General features: G+C 40.8%; 1 protein-coding gene across 4 annotated transcripts in view; it reads right to left on the bottom strand.

The window, feature by feature from the left end:
• The window catches only part of ank3b (ankyrin 3b), a 124,609-nt gene that overhangs the window by 91,709 nt on the left and 7,916 nt on the right, over nucleotides 1–24,984 (bottom strand). Inside the window, exon 1 of one of the 4 annotated variants that reach the window (XM_057358002.1) lies at nucleotides 10,905–11,308. The exons of 2 other annotated variants lie outside the window; for them this stretch is intronic. In XM_057358002.1, coding sequence (XP_057213985.1) covers nucleotides 10,905–10,970 — 66 coding nt within the window. In that variant the 5' untranslated portion in view covers nucleotides 10,971–11,308. Of the gene's footprint in view, nucleotides 1–8,580; nucleotides 8,686–10,904; nucleotides 11,309–24,984 lie in introns of those variants that run through there. One more of the 4 variants, XM_057357997.1, reaches the window with a different exon arrangement.

Genomic DNA, 24,984 nt, shown 5'->3' on the forward strand with positions numbered 1-24,984 from the left:
AATATCTTTAAAGCACTGTAGATAATTAAATAAACTGAGTAAATTTAAACGACTTTAAATTAAATTAAATGATGTACATCATTTAAAAAAGATGTTACCCACAAAGAGCAGAAGTTCTCATAAAGAGCTATTTCTACCCTACAAAATATTTGAAAACTAATTAGTTCTAGATGAAAATCACTTCACACAAATATCAAATAGATATTTCCATTTTTTAGGAATTTGTTTAATTTCCATGACTTTTCCAGAAATTGGAACAAAGAAAAGCCTAAAGTTCCCATGGCTGTGAGAACATCATGCAATGCCAATGTCAACATCCAAAAGTGCCATCCATATTCTCAACAGGAATAATCATTTCATAGATATACTGTAGCACAAACTATAGACTTCAGTGTGTATCACACGGCAGATGAATGTACTACAATCTTCAGTTACTGGATTAAAAAAAGAGAGAAACAGAGACATAGAGAGAGAGAGAGAACACACACTCGTCATGTAAGAAGATCAACAACTTAACACGGAGATAAGTCGAGGCATAAGCCTGTGCACTCGCTGGCACCACACACCTGTGTCTCGTGGAGAGAGGGGTGTGTGTCACAGACCGGGAACACCCGGGAGGAGGAAGGACACACACAAACACGCACACACACACACATAGAGACACACACTAGACGGATACGCCTGCTTCTCTCGGCATCTCTCCTCCATGGGCGAGGTCAGATTCACTACCCTGCTGGGACTCCGCCAACCATCTCCTAGGCAACTGACATGAGCACACAGCGGCTACAAATAGAACAGCACACACACACACACACACACACACACACACGCACACACACACGCACATACACACACGCACACACGCACACACAACATCTTTATAATCACTGCTGTACTGAGACCTGAGGCTAAACATCCACTGACTGCTACAGTATGACGGCTGCTTCTGAAAGTGAATGCTATTATCTGTAATGAATGATGTTTGTGAAGGCAAACAGTGACATGATAATGTAAAGTACACACAGTGACGTACATACAGTGGCAAAATGCATATAATAAATATAACTAGAGCTCATCTTTAAACGTGTTTACAAAACAATGGTTTCTATGTTTGCATGAGCTCATAGTTATATACAGTATATATGCTTTTTGTTACTTGAAGTGTTTTTAACTTTTCGATAAATGATTTTTGAATATATCTCAATTCATTATATGTTATAATTACAAAATATTATGATTAAGACATTATTTTTGATTTAAGCATTTAATTTTGGCAAAACGGCAGCATTCAAAGGCAAAAGTGAGTTTAATAATGCAAGAACACACATACACACACAAGACCAACAGCCTGTGTAGAAACCAAACACTATGAAGAATCCTACCGTATAGGTCATTTTAAAATCAACACATTTTCCATTTCTTGTTGTCTTATCTCACATTGCTGCTGTTGTTTTGTGTCTAACATCAGTTACTGGAACTAGTATTACAACACAGCACACGTTCTCATGAATATGTAAATGACACTGATGATGACACCTCTGCTGTCATGGCAACGCAACATGTGAGCGCTTCAGGGAGGAGAGAGGCAGATGTTCATCAGCTACAGTGAGAAGAGAGAGATGATAAGAGGAGGAGAGAAAGTGGGGTGCAGATGAGTCCGACCCAAATTTCACACCATACACGCACACATATTTGGGTGGTTTGAACAGTGAGCACTTTTGGCTCTTTTCAATGTATCTAATGATGTCCAACAACACAAACAGCATACAGTGTGTGTGTGCGCGTTCATGTTTTTATATCCCGGTGGGGACCTAAACCTGAATACACACCAACTCATGAGGACTCGTGTCACCGTGGGGACCAAAATTGGGGTCCCAACGGGCAAAAAAGCTTATGAATCGTACAGAAGAAAATCTAAAAATGCAAAAAGTTTTTTATGATCTTTAGGTTTAGGGGATAAAATATACAGTTTGTACGGTATAAACATCATTATGCCTATGGACTGTCCCCACGGAGATAATAAACCAGACGTGTGTGTGAGGGGTCAGGGCTTCGGCACTGCCAGGAGAGGAAATAGCTGTCGAGTCTGAAATGATTTAGCAGCCAACACTCACTGGCCCCGTCCTGACTCTTTCATGATCTCAGATCTGGGAAATGGGACGCTAAAGAAGCACCATTATCACCCCCAGACACTCCACACACTGCAGCCAATACCAAAAACTAACCCTCAAAACCCATGTTATCAATCCCAAATAAAGCAGGAGTGAGGAATAATGCACAGCCAGACGGTTGTTATCACAAAATAAACCCTGACATGGTGATCAGGACCATGAGAGATTTGTGTAATAATGCAGTTTAACGCATCTCCACGTTGTGTGATGATCTTACGGTAACATTTATCTGTTAAACGGACGCATTAAAACTGATTTTAGGTGTCTAAAAAAAACTTGCTGGGTAAAAAAATCAACTTAGCCTGGGAAAGCATATCAAGCAAAAACAGAGGATGTTTTTGTGGATTTTTTCTTTCTTTAACTATTCTGGATTATACAAAAAAATCACGCCATTTCAACCAAAAAAACGAAGTGAAATGGATTTCGGGACTACTTTCTTCATGAAGTTAAAAGGTCAGACGTTTTAAAAAGGCTCACTTAAAAGCCGTGAGTATAATCCGTGAACAGTCCCTGAAACACCTGAAGTCGGTGTACAGAACTCCTCAGAAACATCAGAACTGATGCGCTGCTCCTCTGCTGGAGGGTTGAGTCGGGACAGCAAACCTCAGTAACATGATGGGCCGGAATAATCCACCACAGGACCGTCCCGTCTCAGCCGGCACATGAACAGATAAACATTTATAACATCATCCTACATTTCTATCCATCTAAACCTTGTAGTGAGAAAACACACTGGTTGTTGCTACCGTATACTGTTATATAATATTAGACGTGCGTTCTGTAAATAACAGAAGAGTCATGTCTCTGTGAGTCAGCAGAGATTCTCTTCCTCAACTTAACATCATCTTCATTTTGCTTTTGCTTATCTGGTTTTATAAACGGATTCACACACACATTTAAACACAACTGATATCACCAAAGAGACAAAACCAGAACTCTCCATGATGATCTATGGCTGTCTGCCAGCGTCTCATTCTGCACATGAGGCACACGGAGCTGAACTGATGCTTAGTCAGTCTGCATTAGTTTGATTTGATGCACATTCGTAGTATGAAGACATGGACTCAACCATCTTCAGCGACCACCTAAAAGAAGCGCTGGTTCTCTTAAAGTTTTAAACTTCCACACCACAACAATGACAATAATGTTACAGACGAACAATACTATCGGCCATTTTTCCCAGCTGATGAACAATAAAACATTGACATTTGATTTGAAAGGACTCACACATTTAAAATGTGAAACTGCAGCAGGAAGGCTTAGAATAAATATGAGGATGGTGTGGACACTCATCTTTATACAATAGTTCTTATGTGAAGTTTAGAGTTGTTGTCCACAGCTCAAAATGTTCAGCCGTCATTTGTGCCCCACTGAAGCTGATCCAAGAACAGTCTGATTTCACACATTTTACATCATTTCACACAACAGAATTTTACGGCAGTATGTTCGTGAAATCAGCAATGACACAATGCTCGTGAGAACACTTACACTTACGTTGCCTGTAAACATACTGCTGTTCATATCTGTGTTAAATAAATAAAACCTCTCAGAAACCTGTGGTGATTTTATATCAGGCTTATGATATATTCTATCCCAACACCTAAACCTAATAATCACACAAACCTTTCTGCATTCTTACATTTTCAATAAATATCATTCTGTAGGATTTATGGGCTGTTTTCCCTCATGGGGACCCGAAAAATGTCCCCACAAGGTCAACATCTTCTGGTATTACTATCTTTGTGGGGACATTAGGCCAGTACACACACACACAAACACATGTCTGGTTTATTATCTCCGTGGGGACAGTCCATGGCGTAATGTTTTTTATACTGTACAAACTGTATATTCTATCCCCTATCCCTAACCCTACCCCTAAACCTAAAGATCATAGAACACTTTTGCATTTTTAGATTAAAAAAAATATTGTTCTGTACAATTTATAAGCTTTTGTGCCCATGAGGACCTCAATTTTGGTCCCCACGGTGACAAGAGTCCCCATGTGTTGGTGTGCATTCAGGTTTAGGTCCCCACCGGGATATACAAACATGAACACACACACACACACTGTCTGAAGAGAGATGTGCCAGTGTCTGATCTTATGTTCCCAGAAGCCTCTGACATTTACAGCAGCACAGAAGACCTAAATGTGAAATGCCCAAACTAGAACTAACAGGCTAAAGTAGGGCACGAGGGATTATTACTCATTTTGAGAGTTTTAGAGAATAAACCAATAACCCATGAGATCAGAACACCCTACCAACTGTTGACCAACCAGTTAGAAAAGCCCTAACAACCCCTCAAAACATCCAGACATCATCTTTCTCTAGCAACTGTCTATTAATGACATAGCAACCACCGCAAGCACTTATTACCACCTTAGCAACCACAAGAAGTTTAGTACACGCTTTTAAAAAAGTTATTACCGTAAAATACTTTGCTTCTTTCATCAAATATTTGATTACATAGCACATCTGAAACACGTTTGAGTAACTACCACAGTCTAAACTTGATGAGTTCTTGTAGATTTGACGTTAAAGCCCCACTTGCAACGCGCAGCATTATTTGATGTGTTGACGTAATTTCAACTGACAAATGCAGAGAGCGCGAGACATATCGAGTAACCCCGCCCCCTTTTAAAACAACCAATAGCGTTTCGTTCACGGCACACAGTCAGCCTGACAAAGCTGCACTTAACAGCATGACAGCCACAGTGGTGTAAGTCTATTGAAAAGAAATCTGAAATCAATCAAGTTAAGTGTGATGTCATAGAATTTCTAGATTTTTTTGACTGTCAGTTTGGATGCTTGTATCTTCTAAATGGGACTTTTGTCAGCGCGTCAACAGCACATCAGTTTATTGACGTCCTTAAGGCTCACTTACTTTTAATAAAAGGAAAAAACTTTCATTTGATTTCACTGGGGCTTTAAGGAACAGTGTCCCTTGGCAATGAAGTCTGCTGTTAAAGCAGAAATGTGTTACGAATGTTGAACCTGCTGATTTCACTCCGGCCAGAGAAACACCGCAGACCCGTTCTGTTCCCATGAGCCTCGGCCAAATTCAGCATTAGCGACACTGTTTGCCAATATGGTTTGACAAAAAGAACAATCTGGCCACAACTCATGCAGCAAATATATTGCACCAAGCATTTCGTAACCACACTTTTACTCTATTTATTCAAATGTAATTCAGAACAAGCTTCAGATAAACTACTAAAAACAACAGACTTTCAAGTGCTTGGAAATCATACAGGCCTTCAAAAGTAGTTCAAGGTTTTGCATGTTAATACGGTCGGTCTGATTTTTACTTTTGCTTTGCATCTCTCTGATTCACATGATAAGTAGATTGTGGAATGTGGACAGCTTCAAGATCGATTACGAAACAAAACTAGAACACCCACCCCTAGAATGACCTCTATTAAGGTTTCAGGTGGTCTTCTACAGGTCTCCTGTTACCTCTGCTATAAAACGGCATATTCAGAAGCCTGGGAAAGCCAGAGTCCACCAACATTCTCAAACTCCAGCGCTCACTGCTCTCTGAACCCAGATGAAGGTATCACATTCCATGGACATCAGAATCTGGGAACGGAAACGCCTGAAGCCAAGTTCTGTGAGGCATGCCGCTCGCCATTCCAACTACAATCACAGGATCAAAATCTGGAAAATTACAGAAAACGGCATGGTATAGAAATAAAGGGCACCAGATCAGGTGTGCTCCGTAAAAACAGCTTAATTCTCAAAGCCTACAAAGTTTGAGCCACAAACTTAAAGGGGTCATATGACACGTTTAAAAGGAATATTATGGTATGTTTTAGATGTGATGTAATGTGTAACACGATTTAAGGCTGAAAAACGCTGTATTTTCCACACACCGTGCATGTTTGTATCTCCTCTTTACCCCGCCTCTCTGAAAGCTCATGGCTCTGAAAAGCGAGGTGTGCTGTGATTGGCCAGTTCACCAGTGCGTAGTGATTGGTGGAATACTGCAAGCGTGTGAGGGAAATGTAACGCCTCTGACCATATTTGGAACATCAGGTTCCTCTTCAATTGTACTGACAGGTACGCCCACCTTACTTGCGTATACATTTGGGCGGTCTTAGTCAAATCAGACCACCAACTGATGTAGATTTGTGGGGGTGTGGCTACACGAGGTGTTTCAGGCAGGTCTGGGTGAGCATTCGCTTTTAGCGAAATGAAATCACTTTCATTTCTGCAATTTTACGTGTCTAATACATGCATGGGCGACTTATAACACACCAGAGACACAGAAAAACACGTGTTCACGCCATATGACCCCTTTAAAATACAACACGATCAATATTATTCTTACAGAAACTCAATGTCTTAAAAGGCCTAAAGTTATCTTTACAAGAGAGACTTACAACATCAGTTTGAACAATCAGATAAGAAATAGTGAGGTCTGAGAGAAGCTCTGGCAAACAGACACATGTCAAACATGAAGCAAATGTGTTTTCTGAGGTGTTGAAAAATGATTCATTCTCTGTATCACAAGACGAAAAAGACCATTCTCTGTAAGCACACGCAATACAAAAGAAAAATTTCTCCTGAGAAAAAAAGGCAAAAATCACACAAATGTGTGAGCAGAGATGTCATCAATGTGTCAAACTGAGCTCAGATTGGTCTCGTCTGCAATCGAGAGTCAATATGACTGAAGATCTCAATGTCAACTCAAACATCATCTCATCCAGATGATTTGACCTCTACAATCTACATTCACTTACACCTCCAGACTCTTCATGTGTTCACACAATTACACATTTGATTCTCTTCTTATTTCCCTTCAGCGATCTTAGGAGAAACGTCTGAGACTGGATCGATGAGAACTTCATCAGATCTCCTGGAGCAACATCTGAGCAACATTCTCCTCTGGGATGATGCGTTGGCCATCACATGTTTGGTTTGGATTTGGCTAAATATGAAATTCTTTAAAGCCGTTCAATAATAATAAAGAAAAACTCTGTGTAAGGCACCAACAGACAATGGAGAGATGAATCCTATTTCGGAGGGATTGTCTGGGTTTGTGTGTTGTTGTGAGATGGACTGTAAGGTGTGTCTGTGACAGGTCAACACTCATGTCTCTCCAATCTCAGCCTCACTTCACTTCCTCAGTGATTCTCCAGTTAGCTCTCAACTACACTGTGTATGTCAACATGAGGTCATGTCGAGGTTCACAGGAGGTCAACAGATTGTGGTTTTAGCAGCATTAAGGGATTAGCTTAATCCAGGACTAAACCTTAGTTAAATTAGGATATTCAAGTCGTTTTTAAAAACATACTTTACAAAAAAACATTACGTTGTGCATCTTGAGACAAAACAATCGCACTGGTATATTTGAAGAAATGTTTTTAATCAAGATGTAAATTAGTCTGAGACTCGGCCTAAACCCTGTCCGGGAAACCGCCCTTTATGTGCTTGTTGACAGTAGCATCGTAACATATTTTTGGCATAATGATCTTTATTATGATGATATTCCACCCGTGATATCAGTTTACTGGTTGAAAACCAAATGCAAATTCAAGCGTAGTAAGTTTACTTCAATGAACGTGTCTGTCGGTTGTGTTGTGGCTCTAAATGAAAGACGAATATTGATCAACAATTATTTTGTTGTTTTTCTTCATAGTATGATAAAAGAGTGTTGGAAGAATAACAGGTGGTGGGTTATCAATAATTGTTATCAATAACGGCACAAAAATGTACAACAAATATTCTAAAAATAAAGTGTATGGATCGACAAGGCTGTTGGTAGATCTGACACGGGAGGACATCTAACATATCTGTCAGCTCGCCTCATTGGTCTAGAGGTATCGTGTTTGTTTGGGGTGTGAGGGGTCCCGGGGTCGAGCGTTCCGGACGAGCCTCAGCTGTTAGCCGGTTCCGCTGTTCCGTTGCTGATATGACGTGTGATGCCAACATATGTAACATGAGTTGCGTTCAGACACTTTCCGTGATCCAGGACAGCCTTACACAACACAGCTCCCATCATGAACATTCTTAGAACCGTTTATAACTAATTGTTTAGCACATTAATTAACCTATAACCTCAGTTTATGACAAATGCCATCCTGTTGTGCAGTAGCGTATCAGGACAAGAGTCTCAGCACGTGGTCTTTCTGACCTCTCAGCCTCCATCATTTCCCGTCTCTCTACACTAAACCTAATTAAAGCTGTAAACCCCCAATGAAACAGTTACCGTAGTAAACCCGTGGTTAAGTCTCGTAAGGGTTAGAAAGCATCTTTGCAGGCAGTCTAGACTGCATGACAGCTGGTAGTTAATTTGACAGAAAGGCATCATAAATATATGAGAAGAAGAGACAGAAGCAGGGATTCCCGGGCGCAGCGTCCTCTGTTCTGCAGCAGGTTGCCATGGCGACACCATCGCACATACACACCTGCCAATGATTCAGGTTCCCTGGTGCCCAGACGCTCTCGATCGAGCTGAGATGCTCATTCACATCCACTGACCCCGAACCCCCCTCCATCTTTTACTGTCCGTCTCTTCTTGGCTTGGCAGCAGTGAAATGAAAATGACACACGGCGGTAACGGCTTTGCTCTCAAATGGTCCCAAAAGAAATCTTTTGTTTCGAATGTGCACCAACATCCTGTTTAACAAACTCCTGGAGCGCGTCAACAACAACGGACAGACGCATGTCTCATGTTATGATGTGGATCAGTTCAACACGGCCATTTTTTCCACACCAACATGAGGGGAGGGGCGGCCAGCCATGACGACTGCATGAAATCAACATTATTTCCTTCCATTTGTCTGCACGGCTACTGTATAAAGCACTGACACACGCTCACATCATCGCTCTCGTTATCATCCAGAACAAATCATCTTCAACGGTTGTTTCTTAATCTCAGAACATTTGGTCGTCCGTTCCGAACTGAAAAAGTTTACTTGTGAAACAGAATCAGATTTGATTACAAAGACGTGTCTTGAGTTTCTTTTCTTTCCATTACACCACAGAATATTTTGCTCGAAACACAACATGCTCAAATATAAAGACAAATATGTTGAGCTTTGCTGGAAAGCAGGACAAGTTACTGATCAGGAAAATGATTCTGTCGGGCTTTTGTTCCTTCAAAGGAAAGTGCTTCGTGGTTAGAAATGTTCATTGACAGCGGCAGGTGGAGCCAGAAAACCACATGATCCTTATTGTGCTTCAACAAAACAAGCACCACACAAAGACAAATCCTGCAATGCTTCATGTCCTCTGTCATCACTCTGAGGACCAATTCATCCCTAAATGGCCCCATTCACTGAGGATTCTGGGTAAGCAGGTCAGCTTGCTTTATTAGAAACATTTGACACTGTCAGTGTTATTAATGCTATATGTTATAAAGCAAAGCTCAAGAAACCTTTAACTTGAAATCCTGCACTGTTCACATTACAGAGATGAATGATGATGATGATGATGATGATGGTGGTGGTGGTGTGTCTGACTAAAATGGTTCAAGAATAGATTTAGATTGTAAGAATGGATATGGTTTTCAGTTGAGAGGTTAATAGAACGTCATGCTTTTGTGACCTCAGGATTAACACACAGAAAACCCTAGCAACCATTGATATGCTTTTTGCATCCAAGCATCATCCACATTAAACGTGAAAATGAACCTTTCAAAATGAAAATACGTATTTTTAAAAGTTATATTGATGGTATTTTGTTGAAAAACAATGGCATAAACGAGGCCAGATCATTATTATTTTTCATTTTGTAATCCTGTGTTGCTACAGGTACCCAGTGTGCATAGCAACAGGTTGAGACACAGAGCGACCGAGAGAGGCCGTGCTGTCAGAGCGAGGCACACGTGCACGCGTGTTTCACTTATACATGTGATTCAGGACAGAGGATCACATGTCTGTTCATCACAATGTGAAGCATTGGATCTGTTACACACAAGTAAAGGGGATTCCTCAAATTCCCACATCATGTGAAACAAACAGTGGAGTGAACCCGTGTCACCCGCCGCTGACTCACATCCAGCGCTCCTGCCAATGGATTACCACGACCGCAATTAACCAGATTATACCGCTCGCGCAGAGAATAGATAGAGTGGGTGGAGAGCAAGAGCGAGAGACATAGAAAAAAACAGAGAGAGAGAGAGAGAGAGAGAGAGAGAGAGAGAGAGAGAGAAAGAGAGAAAAACAAAAGAACGGAGCTGGAATATGTGTGCATTACACACACCGGTCTGCACAGCTCAACCATTATAAGTAGTTATTATCTCACAGATCTATTATGATAATAAATCTTTTGTCTGCGCTTGATGCGATTTAAAATAACTTAAAAAATATATCAATGATTTCATGCAAAGCTATCGTACAGGAGACCAACAAATGTTGTCTTTAAGGGTCAGATCATGTGGAAAAGGCACTTTGAGATTTGTACAGCTAATAGATTTAATAGATGTGATCTTCGTTCAGCACGGATGATACATCTAAGCTCTCTGGAAAAGTCTACGCCCAAACCCAGCGACGCACCTGTTCCAGAGTCAGTGTCTAGAGTCCCTCTTCTAAACAAGCACATCACCGAACAGCTTCAAAACAAAGCCATGCGACCCCGAACACACCCCTCCTCCTCAGCCTTCAAACAAAAGAGACGTCTAGAGCTCCTCTAACACAAACCACCACAAAAACACTTCACAAAAGTACCATTTCAACAGTCCTCGGCCGTCTCGCTGAAAAGATGCGAGGGTTAAAGCACATCTCGTTACCTTCTTGCCTTTCTTCTTGCGTTGAGCTTGCTTGTTGGAGCCTTTCTCCTTGGCGTCTTCGCTCATCTTGTATCAAAGATCCTTCAGGGATTTAATCCAACATCTAGAGAGCTATTCTGAGAGCGTTCCGAAGTGAAGAAAAGTCCATTAAGTCGCCCTAATACCTGCTTTCCTTCTTGTTCTTGAGCGTCAACACACTCACACAACTGGATCCAAACAGAAGTTCAGCTGTTTGGGTGGTTGGTGTCAGTCTCCGTGGGTCAGCGTGAGAGGGAGGAGAGATGAGAGGAGCTTTTATAGGAGTTGGCTGAGAGATCTGGGGGCCGGTTCTGACCCAGCAGCCCACCTCTCTCTGACCAACACACGGCTTCACTGGTGCTCCACTCACAGACTAAACAGAGCTGATGGAGACACGCGCTCCACGAGACAGAGAGAGAGAGAGAGAGAGAGAGAGAGAGAGAGAGGGGTGGGAGGAGTGAGAGATACTCGGAGGGTGACGTGCTGGAAAATGGGTGAAAACAAAGCAATTACCATGGAGAAGCCCATATTAAATAATACCGGAGGAACACAGTCTGCACAAAATAGTGAATTAATGTCTGATTATGACCTGCAAATGGCGATCTGATCACACCCACCCATCTTATCTAATCACACCCACCCGTCTCATCTGTCCCCGCCCACCCGTCTCATCTGATCACATCCTCTTGTCTCACCTGACGCTACCGAGCCATCTTATCTGACCACACCAACCCGTCTCATCTAATCACACCCACCCGTCTCATCTGACTACACCTACCTGTCTCACGTGACCACACCCACTCGTCTCGTCTGACCCCTCCCACCCTTCCCATGTGACCACACCCACTCGTCTCATCTGACCCCTCCCACCCTTCTCATCTGACCCCACCCACCCATCTCATCTGATTCTGATCACACCCTCTTTTCTCATCTGACCCCTCCCACCCTTCTCATCTGACCCCACCCACCCATCTCATCTGATCACACCCTCTTTTCTCATCTGACCCCACCCACCCGTCTCATCTGTCCCCGCCCACCCGTCTCATCTGATCACATCCTCTTGTCTCACCTGACCTTACCGAGCCATCTTATCTGACCACACCCACCTGTCTCACGTAATCACACCGACCTGTCTCATCTGACCACACCTACATGTCTCACGTGACCACACCCACTTGTCTCGTCTGACCCCTCCCACCCTTCTCACGTGACCACACCCACTCGTCTCATCTGATTCTGATCACACCCTCTTTTCTCATCTGACCCCACCCACCCATCTCATCTGTCCCCGCCCACCCGTCTCATCTGATCACATCCTCTTGTCTCACCTGACCCTACCGAGCCATCTTATCTGACCACACCCACCCGTCTCATCTAATCACACCCACCCGACTCATCTAATCACACCGACCCGTCTCATCTGACCACACCTACCTGTCTCACGTGACCACACCCACTCGTCTCATCTGATCACACCCTCTTTTCTCATCTGACCCCACCCACCCGTCTCATCTGTCCCCGCCCACCCGTCTCATCTGATCACATCCTCTTGTCTCACCTGACCTTACCGAGCCATCTTATCTGACCACACCCACCTGTCTCACGTAATCACACCGACCTGTCTCATCTGACCACACCTACATGTCTCACGTGACCACACCCACTTGTCTCGTCTGACCCCTCCCACCCTTCTCACGTGACCACACCCACTCGTCTCATCTGATTCTGATCACACCCTCTTTTCTCATCTGACCCCACCCACCCGTCTCATCTGTCCCCGCCCACCCGTCTCATCTGATCACATCCTCTTGTCTCACCTGACCTTACCGAGCCATCTTATCTGACCACACCCACCTGTCTCACGTAATCACACCGACCTGTCTCATCTGACCACACCTACATGTCTCACGTGACCACACCCACTTGTCTCGTCTGACCCCTCCCACCCTTCTCACGTGACCACACCCACTCGTCTCATCTGATTCTGATCACACCCTCTTTTCTCATCTGACCCCACCCACCCGTCTCATCTGATCACATCCTCTTCTCTCACCTGACCCTACCGAGCCAACTTATCTGACCACACCCACCCGTCTCATCTAATCACACCCACCTGTCTCATCTGACCACACCTACCCGTCTCGCCTGACCACACCCATTTGTCATATCTGACCCCACCCACCCTTCTCATCTAACCACACCCATTTGTCTCATCTGACCCCACCCTTCTCATTTAGCCACACCCATTTGTCTCATCTGATCACACCATTTTGCCTAATCGGACCATACCGAGCTATTTTATCTGACCACACCCACTCATCTCATCTGAACTCATCATCATGGCCATAAGCAAATACACTTTATTTATGATTTATGTTGTCTGAAATGTTTTACAGTCATTCATGTCTTTTAAATGACTTCTACCGTAACAGCATAACAGAAGCTATACATTGTGAATTAAACACTCAATGGTTCTCAAATCAACAGGTGGACAAAGTGTTCATGATACAAACATTTCACAGCCTCCTTTCCAAATGAAAATAAAAGAACGACTAATGGAATATTTAAAAACATTTTATTACAATTGTAAGGTTTGTAGACCACAACATATTAGCTTGTTTCTAGATATTCTAGCAAAAAATTCCTATAGTGATGATACGTAGCATCACATTATATAAAATGACTCTTGCTGTGATATAATACTGTTGTGTTGTCATGACACCTGTATAATCCTGACAGATTGAACAACGCTGTACAATGATGCTCTTCTCATGAATGCAGCACCATTGACCATTCATCAGCACAACAAATAATGGACTGATTCTCTCTCACATCAGCCCCGTCCTGTGATCCCATCCATCACATCAAACACTGTACTCTACTCTACTGTACAATAAAAACAGCCTCTGTAGAGTGTCCTCTGCTGGCCAATGAATGACATGACATAAACATCAGCTCACCATCATCCTCATATCACACATACTGTTATATGCCTCTGTTTGTTTCAATGGATGATCAAATAGCGGTTATATCTATGGACAAAAGAATTTAAAATAACTACTAAAAACATTAGGATTGCATTTTGCTTTTATTTTCTCTTTTTTGGCCAATAATTGACCCTCAAATTAAGAGTGAAGCGACGGCAATGAAAGAGAGTTTGTAACCATCGTGTCACACAGTTGATTCAAAATGTCCATAGACATGTTGTCTGTCCACGCATGTCTAAAATGAAATCAAAAACTGTTCATTAAAACTAATAAATGCCCTTCACACAGGAACACATCTAACGTGAGGAGACAAAACTGAGCCGTATCTGCCCCAAACCTTCAGACAAACACAAACTGACCAAACGTCGTACATTATGTGCATATGACAATGATCAAGGACAAACGGTCAGAAACGCTCACATCGATGGTTCCTTTGACAGGAGAAAGAACATGAAACTGCTTGAACAACACAAATCCATCGGTTCCCTGATCAGTGTCGCATTTAATTCAGCTAGCAAATCAAATCAAATAAATAAAGCTGAAAATAAGTGAAGCAGCACTTCTGCTAAAAGCTTTTTCCATTCTTCCCCATGCAGGACTGATTTTTCCAGGTGTTACAGTTTCTTTGGTGTGTCGTACAAAAGCATTTAACTGATGGAGCAAACAAAGGAAAATAAAACAGACTTGACAGCATTATGAAGCTCAATCTACTCTTGAAAAGCCTTACATGAATCCCCTGTGTGATGTCAGCGGATATGAGACACACACCTCCAGGACTGAACACTCAATCATCACTACAGTACAGTACTATCATCAGATTCCTCACATGCCACACGTGTGCGCAAACTGAAAATCGACCCGAAAGACTTCAGTACACATTCTCAGATGAACGCTTGACAATCATAGGATTTTTTTGTGTCAGGACAAACTTTAAATGTTGGTTTGACATTTCAAATAATAAAAATACTGTAGTTCGCCAGATGTATGTGTTCATGTTTTAGTTGAAGCACTCAAAAACAAAAAAATACAAAAAGGCGTGCACATGCACAAACCACTGGGGCTCAGGTGCAGCACAAAAATACAGTAAATACAAGCTAAATAAAGTTTGTTATATTTTATTATGCTGGGTTCACACCAAACGCGAACAATCGCGTTCCACGCTCTTTATTACACGTGGGAAAAGTTCGTTATTTTCAGGTGAGTGACGCGAAAAACATCACGCGACGGGGAGTGTCTTTAGGGATGCACCGATACCAGTATCGGTATCGGCCGGATACCAAGCTCACGTACTCGTACTCGTAATGACACACCGATACCAAAGACCGATACCTCACGTGACATACATAGAGCTCTATGATTTCCGCAATGAGGAAAACGCGGACGGAATCGAGGAATCCAGGCATTTCCTAACAAGAAATTAGCGCTGAACAGCTAACGTAACAGTTAACGAAATATCCAGATACTGTTTAAATATGTATTCTGCTTGTTTTGCGTTACCGTGTGTGAAAGAGTGGTGCGGTTGCGTGTACTGAACGCATTGTGCTTGTGGAGCTTTCTGCGCCAGCGTTTCACTGCACGAGGACACGAACACAGAAACAAACACCATTTGCGGCGTCCCGTCAAAATAAAAGTCCGGTTGACTTGAACAAGTTATAATACACTCACATTTTACCACACCACCCCCCTTGAATTTTTTATAATTTGACCACAGAGTATATTCTTTACTTTAGTAAACTGAAGTAAATGTGCTAGTAAAATTGTGCTACTTATCATAAAAAATAGAACTTGACTAAAAATAGTACTTAAATTTAAGTAGACCTAAAAACAAAAGAAAAAAAAGAAAATGTACCAGTAAGATACTGGTTTATTAACATTATTGTACATTATACAGGCATCGGTTATAGGTATCGGTATCGGCGAGTACCAGAAAAAAAATATCGGTACTCGGTCTTTAAAAAATGGTATCGGTGCATCCCTAGTCTTCACGCATCCGGACCATCAAACAGTAGGTTTCACAAAAGTTTCTCGCTCGAGTTGAAATTTTTCAACTTGCGCGGAAGACTAAATTGATGTGTTCGCGGCAATCATGCCGCCCAATTTGCACCATCTGCAATTTGCATCGCCTGCCACGAGTTTGCATCTATTCGCGTCTTTGCATTGACTTTGTAATTTACTCGCGCAAATTGCTTAATTCGCGTTTGGTGTGAACCCAGCATTAAACTTGTGGAGAAGTGTTCAGTATGCGGACATCAGTCTGAAGCTAGTAGTATATAGCGGTATCCAGGTCTTGGGTCAGCAAATACCCTGAGCCCAGGTATCGCGGTATCTCTATTTCACATCATTTGGTCAAAACTGTTTTTTTATGTATATACTCATAAAGTCTATTATAAGAAATAAACATGTACTGTATATACCTTATATACTGTATAGGTGGTTACTGGCATTTGTGTTTCTTTAGCTCAGAATGAAAATAAATGTGTTTGCACCACAAATCTGTGTAGATTGAACAGACTGAATAGATGACCAAACGAATAGAATGCACTGTAAATCGATTTTTGACAGATGTTGATGCAGATTAGAGATGAAAAAATTCAAGTTTGTGCATTATCAATGATCAAAATACAAAAATAAAACCACAGAATGAAATAATACACAACATAATTATGAGTGATAGTGAGAAATGAAACTGAAACAGAATAAACACATGATTTCTGTATTTCATCTGTGTTTCTGGCACCGCTCTCCATCTGAACTGAGAGCAGATCTTCCCTGCCAGACACCTGTGAGAGAGGTGTGTCGAATAAACAACCGTTTGAGAAGGCCAGAGGGCTTTCAGGAGAAGACGTGAGAGAAACAGTCAGTTCCCATGCTTCAGAAATGACGTTCATCTTCACTCTGTGCCCTCAGCGGTCCGGGACCCTCGCACTCGCCCTGTCCCGGCAACATGTATTTGCTGCTGTCTAATTCAATGCAGGACAGACATGACATGTCTCGTATAATGCGATAAGGCCGGAGGTAGAGTTTGGTTTCACTGGCTGGTGCCAAAGAGAATCAGGGACTGTTCCCTATTCATTCATCAATCTAGAGTGGTTTACATCAACATTAATAGGGATGCAACAGTATTATCAATATTATCGTATCGCAGTAGCAAAATTGCCTCAATATTATCGTGGTCACGCGACTGTATGAAATGATAGGTCTTCCGGGACTTTAACATATAAACAATATAATAGATACGACCTCTGTCAAGGTCCAGCTGGTGCAGTTTCTATTTCATAAAAGGGAGTTTGACCCATCTCATACTATACCTCTATACCGCAAAGCAACAGTTATGATTCGAGGATAACGACAGGATATGACATCATTGCAATGTTCGATAATTGTAAATATTGTAAAATAAATATTGTACCGCAGGCTGAGATATTATCGTCCCGTGCGATTTTGATATCGTTACATCCCTATACATGAATATATGAAAATATTCATAATTACAGTATATAACATTTATTAACCAGCACTGAAGTGTCATCGTACAATGACCTTCTACTAAAACAAAGGAACAAAAATGTGCCAGTGTGTTGAGTCTTAACACTGATGTCGAGATACTGGCATCGCTTAACACATGACCTCATACAGTACAGTGACCTCTGACATCTGTAGCAAGAGAATGATGATGTCATCCTGGTTATGATGTCATTATGCACCTGCTTGACAGAAACACACACGCACAAGGTAAAGCTGTCTGAGGTACTGTGAATATATCCCATAGAGTCTCAAGATCATGTGTAGTAATGTACCCGCTGGCCATGAGGTCACCTGACACCTGCGTGACTTTAGGTGCGTCCCAAATCACATACTTATTACAGTTCTACACCATTCGGTAAATAGTGCTGTACTGTAGTGTGTGCCCGGATGATGCACGCATGCAACTGAACATGTAAAGCTGGACACACTTCATGCACTATAGTGTATAGTTTGTCATCTGGGACGCAACTTTTGGCTTTCACGAAGTATTCATTGTTATTCTGTTCAGTACTGCCACACCTGTCAGACACCAGCGGCTCACTTTCAACATCTATAGTGAGCTGAGCTTTGGAAAGAGTTGTTTGATCACTTTTAAACTCTTGAAACCCTTCTGTAAGTCTCTTTTTAAGCTCAATAAACGGCATCATTATTATTACTCATCACATTTGACATTAGAGAAGTGAACATTTGGAGCCAATGTTGAATATTTCAGCAGACTGTGATGAGACAAGAAGAGACGCTGCCTCATTACAGCCAACAGTTAATCCATTTCAATCCGACTGTGATGTCTTGTTAAGAAAGCCATACAGTACGCAGACATGATCTATACGTCTACAAAACAACAGATGTCTTTAAGATCGTGATAACCAAGTTCAGCCAAGTACGACTACTGTTTTTTTTTTATTTCAGTTTACACATTTAGGTTTTTTATTGGATAGTAGTTTAGTAAAGAGAGACACGTCGGGAAGAGAAAGGGGAGCGCAGAAGAAAGAATTCAACCTCAGGTCACGAGATTATCAATGCACAGCTCGCTTGACGATTGGCTGAAATGTCATGTCATGTCCAGGAGTCAGGACAGAATGAGCGGATGAGCACTTAATGGTTCTAGGCAGAAATATCTGAGCGTCACCTGGAGTTTGAACATGTGAAATCATCCGCAGAGAGCACACGTAAGAACACATTTGTTGTAAAAGATCCAGCTGTTGTGAATTCCTGTAAGAGCGGGAATGTGAGGTGCAGGACCGCCTGAGGCGTGTGTGTCATTAACACGCGTGTGCCTGCCCGTCCCGGCATTCCCTCTTTACACAGCCAATAATAACACAAACATTTCATTCAATTCTAAAGCCAACGGAGATGTCTCATGAAAACACTGGAGTGTGTCTGCAGAGGCTGTGTTTCATCCGTGTTTCATCTGTTGATCTCAGCTCAGGCTGGTCCGAAGGACGGTAATGTTCTCCATGAATTTATTTAACACACGTCTCACTGCTGACATTTGGATTATTTGCACTGGCTATGACCAGTTAGTAACAACAACACAAGATTTATGTGGGAAATGTGTGACATGTGACATCATCACCACGGATACGGCAATAAACTACACAACACCTCAACGTCATCTATAGAAACGACAGGGCTGTAAATAGCACAAAGACTTGTGTAAACCAGACATCATCCATGCAAACAAACAACTCTGATTTTATTTTCTTCATTCTCATCATTTCTTTTAGTCAATGCAAATCGTCCATGCACTATTAACACAATTATTTCTTTTCCTCTCATAAGTGACATAAATCAGCAGATCACGTACATGTGGCCATTTACAATTTAGTCCAACACAAACGAAACATTCTCGCCTTCAGCAATGATGTTAGCGGACGTGCCAAACAACTGCTTTCATCTACGCAAACACAGATTTTCCTCTTTATTAGACTGCAGACACAACTGAACCCATCCGTCAGATTTCCTCGCACACCAGACAATCTCAGAAATGCTCATCATCAGTACACATAAGTGCTAAAGACTGACATCTGAAACTAAAACTTCAAAACATAATCTAGAAAAACTCAATTAAAACAAAATTTCTAAAAAAACAACAACTACTAAACTGAAAGCAGTATGCGTTGCTAGAAAGCGAAATGATCTTGAAATGTTTTTGTTTTTAATCATTTTGCAGGGCCACAACATCATTTATCTGTTAAATGAAATAAAACATTAAATCTAGACAGACGACAAAAAAAAACTTTTTTTTTTGAAAAGCTAAACTAGAATTAACAGAGGTGAAACAATAACTAAAACTAAACATGCAATCAAAAACAAAACAGAAAAACTGTGAGTGTGTTTGTTTAGGGGATTTCTGAAGAGACCTCTCAAACAGAAAGTGCATTCACAGAAAACCAGAAATATTCAGATATTTATCTTGAACACAAAGCATTTTCTAGACTTAAAGACCTTAGTTTCTAATTATAAACATGATGGTTCTGTAAGCGAGTACAACTTTTCAAGATTTTCAGTTAAAACCAATTGACCTAAACTTGACACTGACATTCAGGACGGATTGTAGAAGAGACCAACATCAGTCAGGTATAAAAAAACATCCATAAATCCCTAGAGCAGCAGCTTATGACACAGAGATGAGAGATAAGATGTGCAGGCCTGAACACTTTTAGGGCCAAAAATACATTCCACATAAATAAAGTCAATAAAAAACATCTATGAGAATGAAAAGCAACTTGTCTGTTTGTTACACTGTTTAAAGGGACAGTTCACCCAAAACTGGAAATTCTGTCATCGTTTACTCACCTTCGAGTTGTTCCAAATCTGTATAAATGTCTTTGTTCTGATGAACACAGAGAAAGGTATTTGGAAGAATGCTTAAGTTATAACCAAACAGATCTCGACACCCATTGACTCCCATAGTAGGAAAAATTACTGTACCATTTTTTTGTTCTGTTGAACACAAAAGAAGATATTTTGAAGAATGTAGGACAGCAAACAGTTCTGGGGCACCATTGTATTTTTTCCTACTATGCTCCCATCAATGCGTGTCGAGATATGTTTGGTGACAAGCATTCTTCCAAATATCTTTCTCTGTGTTCATCAGAACAAAGACATTTATACTTATATTTAGATTTGGAACAACTCGAAGAAGGCGAGTAAATGATGACAGAATTTTCATTTTTGGGTGAACTGTTCCTTTAAGCCCAGAGGTTATATCACACATCAGATAGAACGCAATAAAATAAAACAATTTCTTGATGGATTTTATATGATCAGATACGGATCTTATTTTTTGTTTATGACTGGTTACTCATATAACAATGATTTGCATTAACTAAACATTTGTAATATGTTGAAGTTATGTTTAGTCAAAGTTTTTTAGGTCGATCCCAATAGAGGACTTACACAGAAATGGGAATAAAACATTAATTCAAACAAAATGTTTATTCTTGCACACTGCAGTTTGTTTCAAATTGTAAATTCAAATGGTTTTTAACGGGCTTTCGGTGTTAAAAAAAAATCATGCTAACAATCATATCATTCATTTGTTCCTTGTCCCTTTATTTTTACAGTTATGTTGTGGATGCCGCTATTTTTAAGACTTTCTAACTTCACAGTTATTGTCCTTGATGTGAACGGGCCTTAAACAACTCAGAGCCGGTTCTTCTAGGTGTTTGCTAGGGCATTATTACAAGTGGTTGCTTACCTCCAATGTTTTCAAGCTTTATTTTATTTTTGATACCATGCACGGCTATAAACGGGTCTTTATTCTTTGAGGCAAGATGTCAGCAGCAGCACTTATTTACTAACCATGAAAGCAAGAAAACAACAGGAATCTAATATTTCAGCATTATTTTAACAGGAAGCCTGTCCAATAATAATATAAAGGACATGTGTGATCAGTCTCTCTAATGTTTACTGACGCTATGAGCTCAAATATCTGAAACACTTCACAACAATAAAACACTCTCACTTGACTGCCCGGGAAAACTAGAGACGAGTTGCCATGGTAACAACACAACAGCCCCATTTCACATCCACGATATACTGTAAATGTTAGCAAAAAAACACACACACAAACTAAGAAAACAAAGCCTACCTGTCAGACATTTAGAGTCAGCAAATGACAGTCCATACAGAACACTGCAATGAATCACAACTATTACAATTACACACATGATTTACAATTCAATTACATTTTGATTCATTTGTCAGATGCTTTCATTGAAAACTTGTTTATGTGTTACCTGGTTTTCAACATTTCACCTGCACTAACACAACCTTAGTGTCGTACCTGAGACCACATGACCTCAAATGACCTTCACGTCAGACGCTAAAGCCCTGTGGTTATCCTGAATGAGCTGTAACACGTTTTGCTAAAAGCGTCTGTCAAGTGTATACATGTTTACAACAAGGTCATGAGGTCACAGGTTTGATACTATATAAAGTGTATAGGCACCCTACTTTCATTTTAAATATCAATTATTTTGCCAATTTCGATTACTAAAGCAAATCAAACAGCACCTTCATATCACCTTTGTTTCATTGACTGTATTTAAGGTTAATTACAAATGAATTGATATCGATTCTCTGAGTCATTGGCAGGTATGACGAAAACACAATCTTGCTTCATTTCTGTCCATGCTGAACAATGAGAAGATAAATCAGATGAGTTCATGTTTACATGAGGATACTGTAAGACACATTATCCTGAAGCAAATGAAACAGCCTCTCTGAGACATGGACAGAATTTCATCTGCTAATATAACAGATACTGATTATTAAACGGAATACAAGTAAATATAAACGAATATAATCTGACATTTCTTTAGATGGTGGTACTGTTGTGGCGTCTTCGTCGATTAAGAAACTGCTGGTGTGATGTTACTTAGCAATCTCTTGTTTGTTTTGTTTGATCACATTTCTAAAGTGTGTCAGACAAATTCTTTCATCTTGGAAATATTGTAAAATTGAAGCAAACACACTTGAGGCGCACTGACCCCAGTTTGATTTCTGTCTTGCCTGTCCTTTGCCTGCCAACTCCGTTCCCCTCTCTCTACCCTACATAAAGTCACATCATCTACACACAATCATATCTGTTTTCAGTTTCAACAGAAATCACTTTTATTTGGAGTTTTTAAAGTAAACGATAACGGGTGTTGTAATGTGACACAACACCGTCGGTTTTTTAACACCAGCTTGCACAAACAACTATTCCTTTACAGCCTCTTACCGTGACAGCAGCACGCAAAATCAAACGCAACAAACAGGATACGAGCATTAACAACAGACAGCGCAACTCACACAAAAAACACCCACAAATCAGAAAGAAAGAGACGTGTTAAACATCACCGGCCTTTTCACCTCTACCATTTACAGCTCAGCGTTTGGCCCATGTCCTCATCCACCACACAAAAGACATTTCTGAGTCCTTCACACGGTTGCATAGCAACAGTCAAAAAAGCTCTGTGGTACTTTTCACCTTCCCCATCCTTCAGACGTGCCCCTGCCCTCCCTCAGATCACTCAACTATTTGTCTGTAGAACACTTGATGGAGCATAAAGCCTGAACTTCAGGACACGCTGAAATACAGATCAATATTTAGCATTCGATCTAGATTACCGCTCACTGAGGTTTCAGAAACCTTCAGAAAACTTGAAACTCGTTTGTCTCTCTTGGTCTGTGCATCGGCATCACATCCACACCACAAACTAAACACATGAAAACACTTGAATTGAAACATCACACACGTGCTTACCGCGACGGTTTCCATAACTGAAAAAAAATGTTTAGTCTAAGTTTGAGGTCAATACAGAAGGTTTTTTTTGTTTACATTGTCTGGCTGTTTACTTTCAGATGTGATTTCTTTTCCAAGAATGTTAAACGTGTGTTTGTTATATAATTATTACAACAATAATCTTACAACCTTACAAACATAATCATATCTCATTTTTCAGCATTATCGTGCAGGATTTACAAAACTACAGTGAAACGTTTTCATTTTTTTCTAAATATTATTCTGCAGCTCTCTGGAACAACTGAGTGATTTGTTGTTCTCCGTCATTAATGGAAACGCTGTAAGAGACCATTATAAGTCAATGAAATCATTTCCGACAGCTTTTACGAACGACACTGTGTGAGAACGAGAAGAATCAATCAGCTCTATATGCTCTTGTCCATTCACTGACAGCTCGAGAACATGCCATGAAGTGATCACTGAGCATAACTTGGATTTTGGAAAAACCTTTGGGAAATACAGTTCAATTTTTCAATTCAATTATATTTATATAGCGCTTTTCACAACGTGCATTGTTCCAAAGCAGCTTTAGGCCCGATTCACATTTCACGTCTAAAACGGCCTTCTCTCTTCAAATGACCCGCGGTGCGCGTAGAAAAATGTGCGTGCCGCACCGCATGCACGTCGTGACCGCATCGCCCCCTATTTGTGCACGTCTACATTTAAAATAACGAATATGCTTGCGTAAAAGACGCGAAATGTGAATCGGGCCTTACAGGAGCAAACAAGAAAAACAGAAAAACGCAGAAAATGTAAAACACAGTACAGTGCATGGCGTTTGTAGAACAAGCAAGATCATTCTAATAAATCATAAATCATATCTAATATTATTGCTTATTACTAATACAGTCTGAAGATAAAGATCACCGTGCATTTCTTTAGCCGTGGATGAATGAACAGATGACTCTGATTCATGCTCAGCTTCTGGCATTAGTGTGAATCTATGAAGAAATGAAGAAAGAGATCTGTGAAGATCAGTCGGGGGAAACACACACAAGGAGAGGACTGAAGACCTGAAGTCGGTGGTCTCCATCACCACATAAGCAGCTTCATCCGTGATGGAAAGCGGGAACTGAGGTCACTGAGCTCAGCGCATCATACACACCGGTCTGTTGTCTGTGCCAGATCTGATCATAAGATCTTTCTGAGTCAACACTACTGCCCTTCACTATAAAGCTCCATAAACTTTTATGGATTCAAGCTCTACATCAGAATAGATGACTAGAGTCCAAAGATTAACTCAAGGCTGTAAAACAATGCTGGTCAGACATCTCTGAGATATTAGGGGCATGTTTATACATGTGGCCATATGTAAATGTAGTTTCAGCCCGCCGCTGCTTCACTGTCTCATATTTCTGTCACAGTACAGTTCACTTCACATGTCACGAAAATCACTTTTTAGTGTGTGTGAGTGTGTGCGTGTGTGTGCGTGTGTGTACTATATTGTTCGCTGTTTTCTTTATATTAATTCTGTTTTCCTTTCCTTTTTGTGACTGCTGTAAGACTCACATCAAATATCACTGACGTGTGTTGAAATGTATGTTTAGTTAACAGAACAGGTTTTGTAATAATACATAAACAAATATACATTTTATGAAATATGCTTCTGACTGTACCTATAGTGCTAGAGACGATTTAGTTCTGAATATATAGTCATGTAATACATGCAGTATTGAAATGACAGAGACACATGTTCTTTCTTTGCATCAGTTGAGAATCCTACCATAAATGAATAAAACATTTGTAACTAATAATG

Source organism: Triplophysa rosa, linkage group LG18, assembly GCF_024868665.1.
Source record: "Triplophysa rosa linkage group LG18, Trosa_1v2, whole genome shotgun sequence".
Lineage (NCBI taxonomy): Eukaryota > Metazoa > Chordata > Actinopteri > Cypriniformes > Nemacheilidae > Triplophysa > Triplophysa rosa.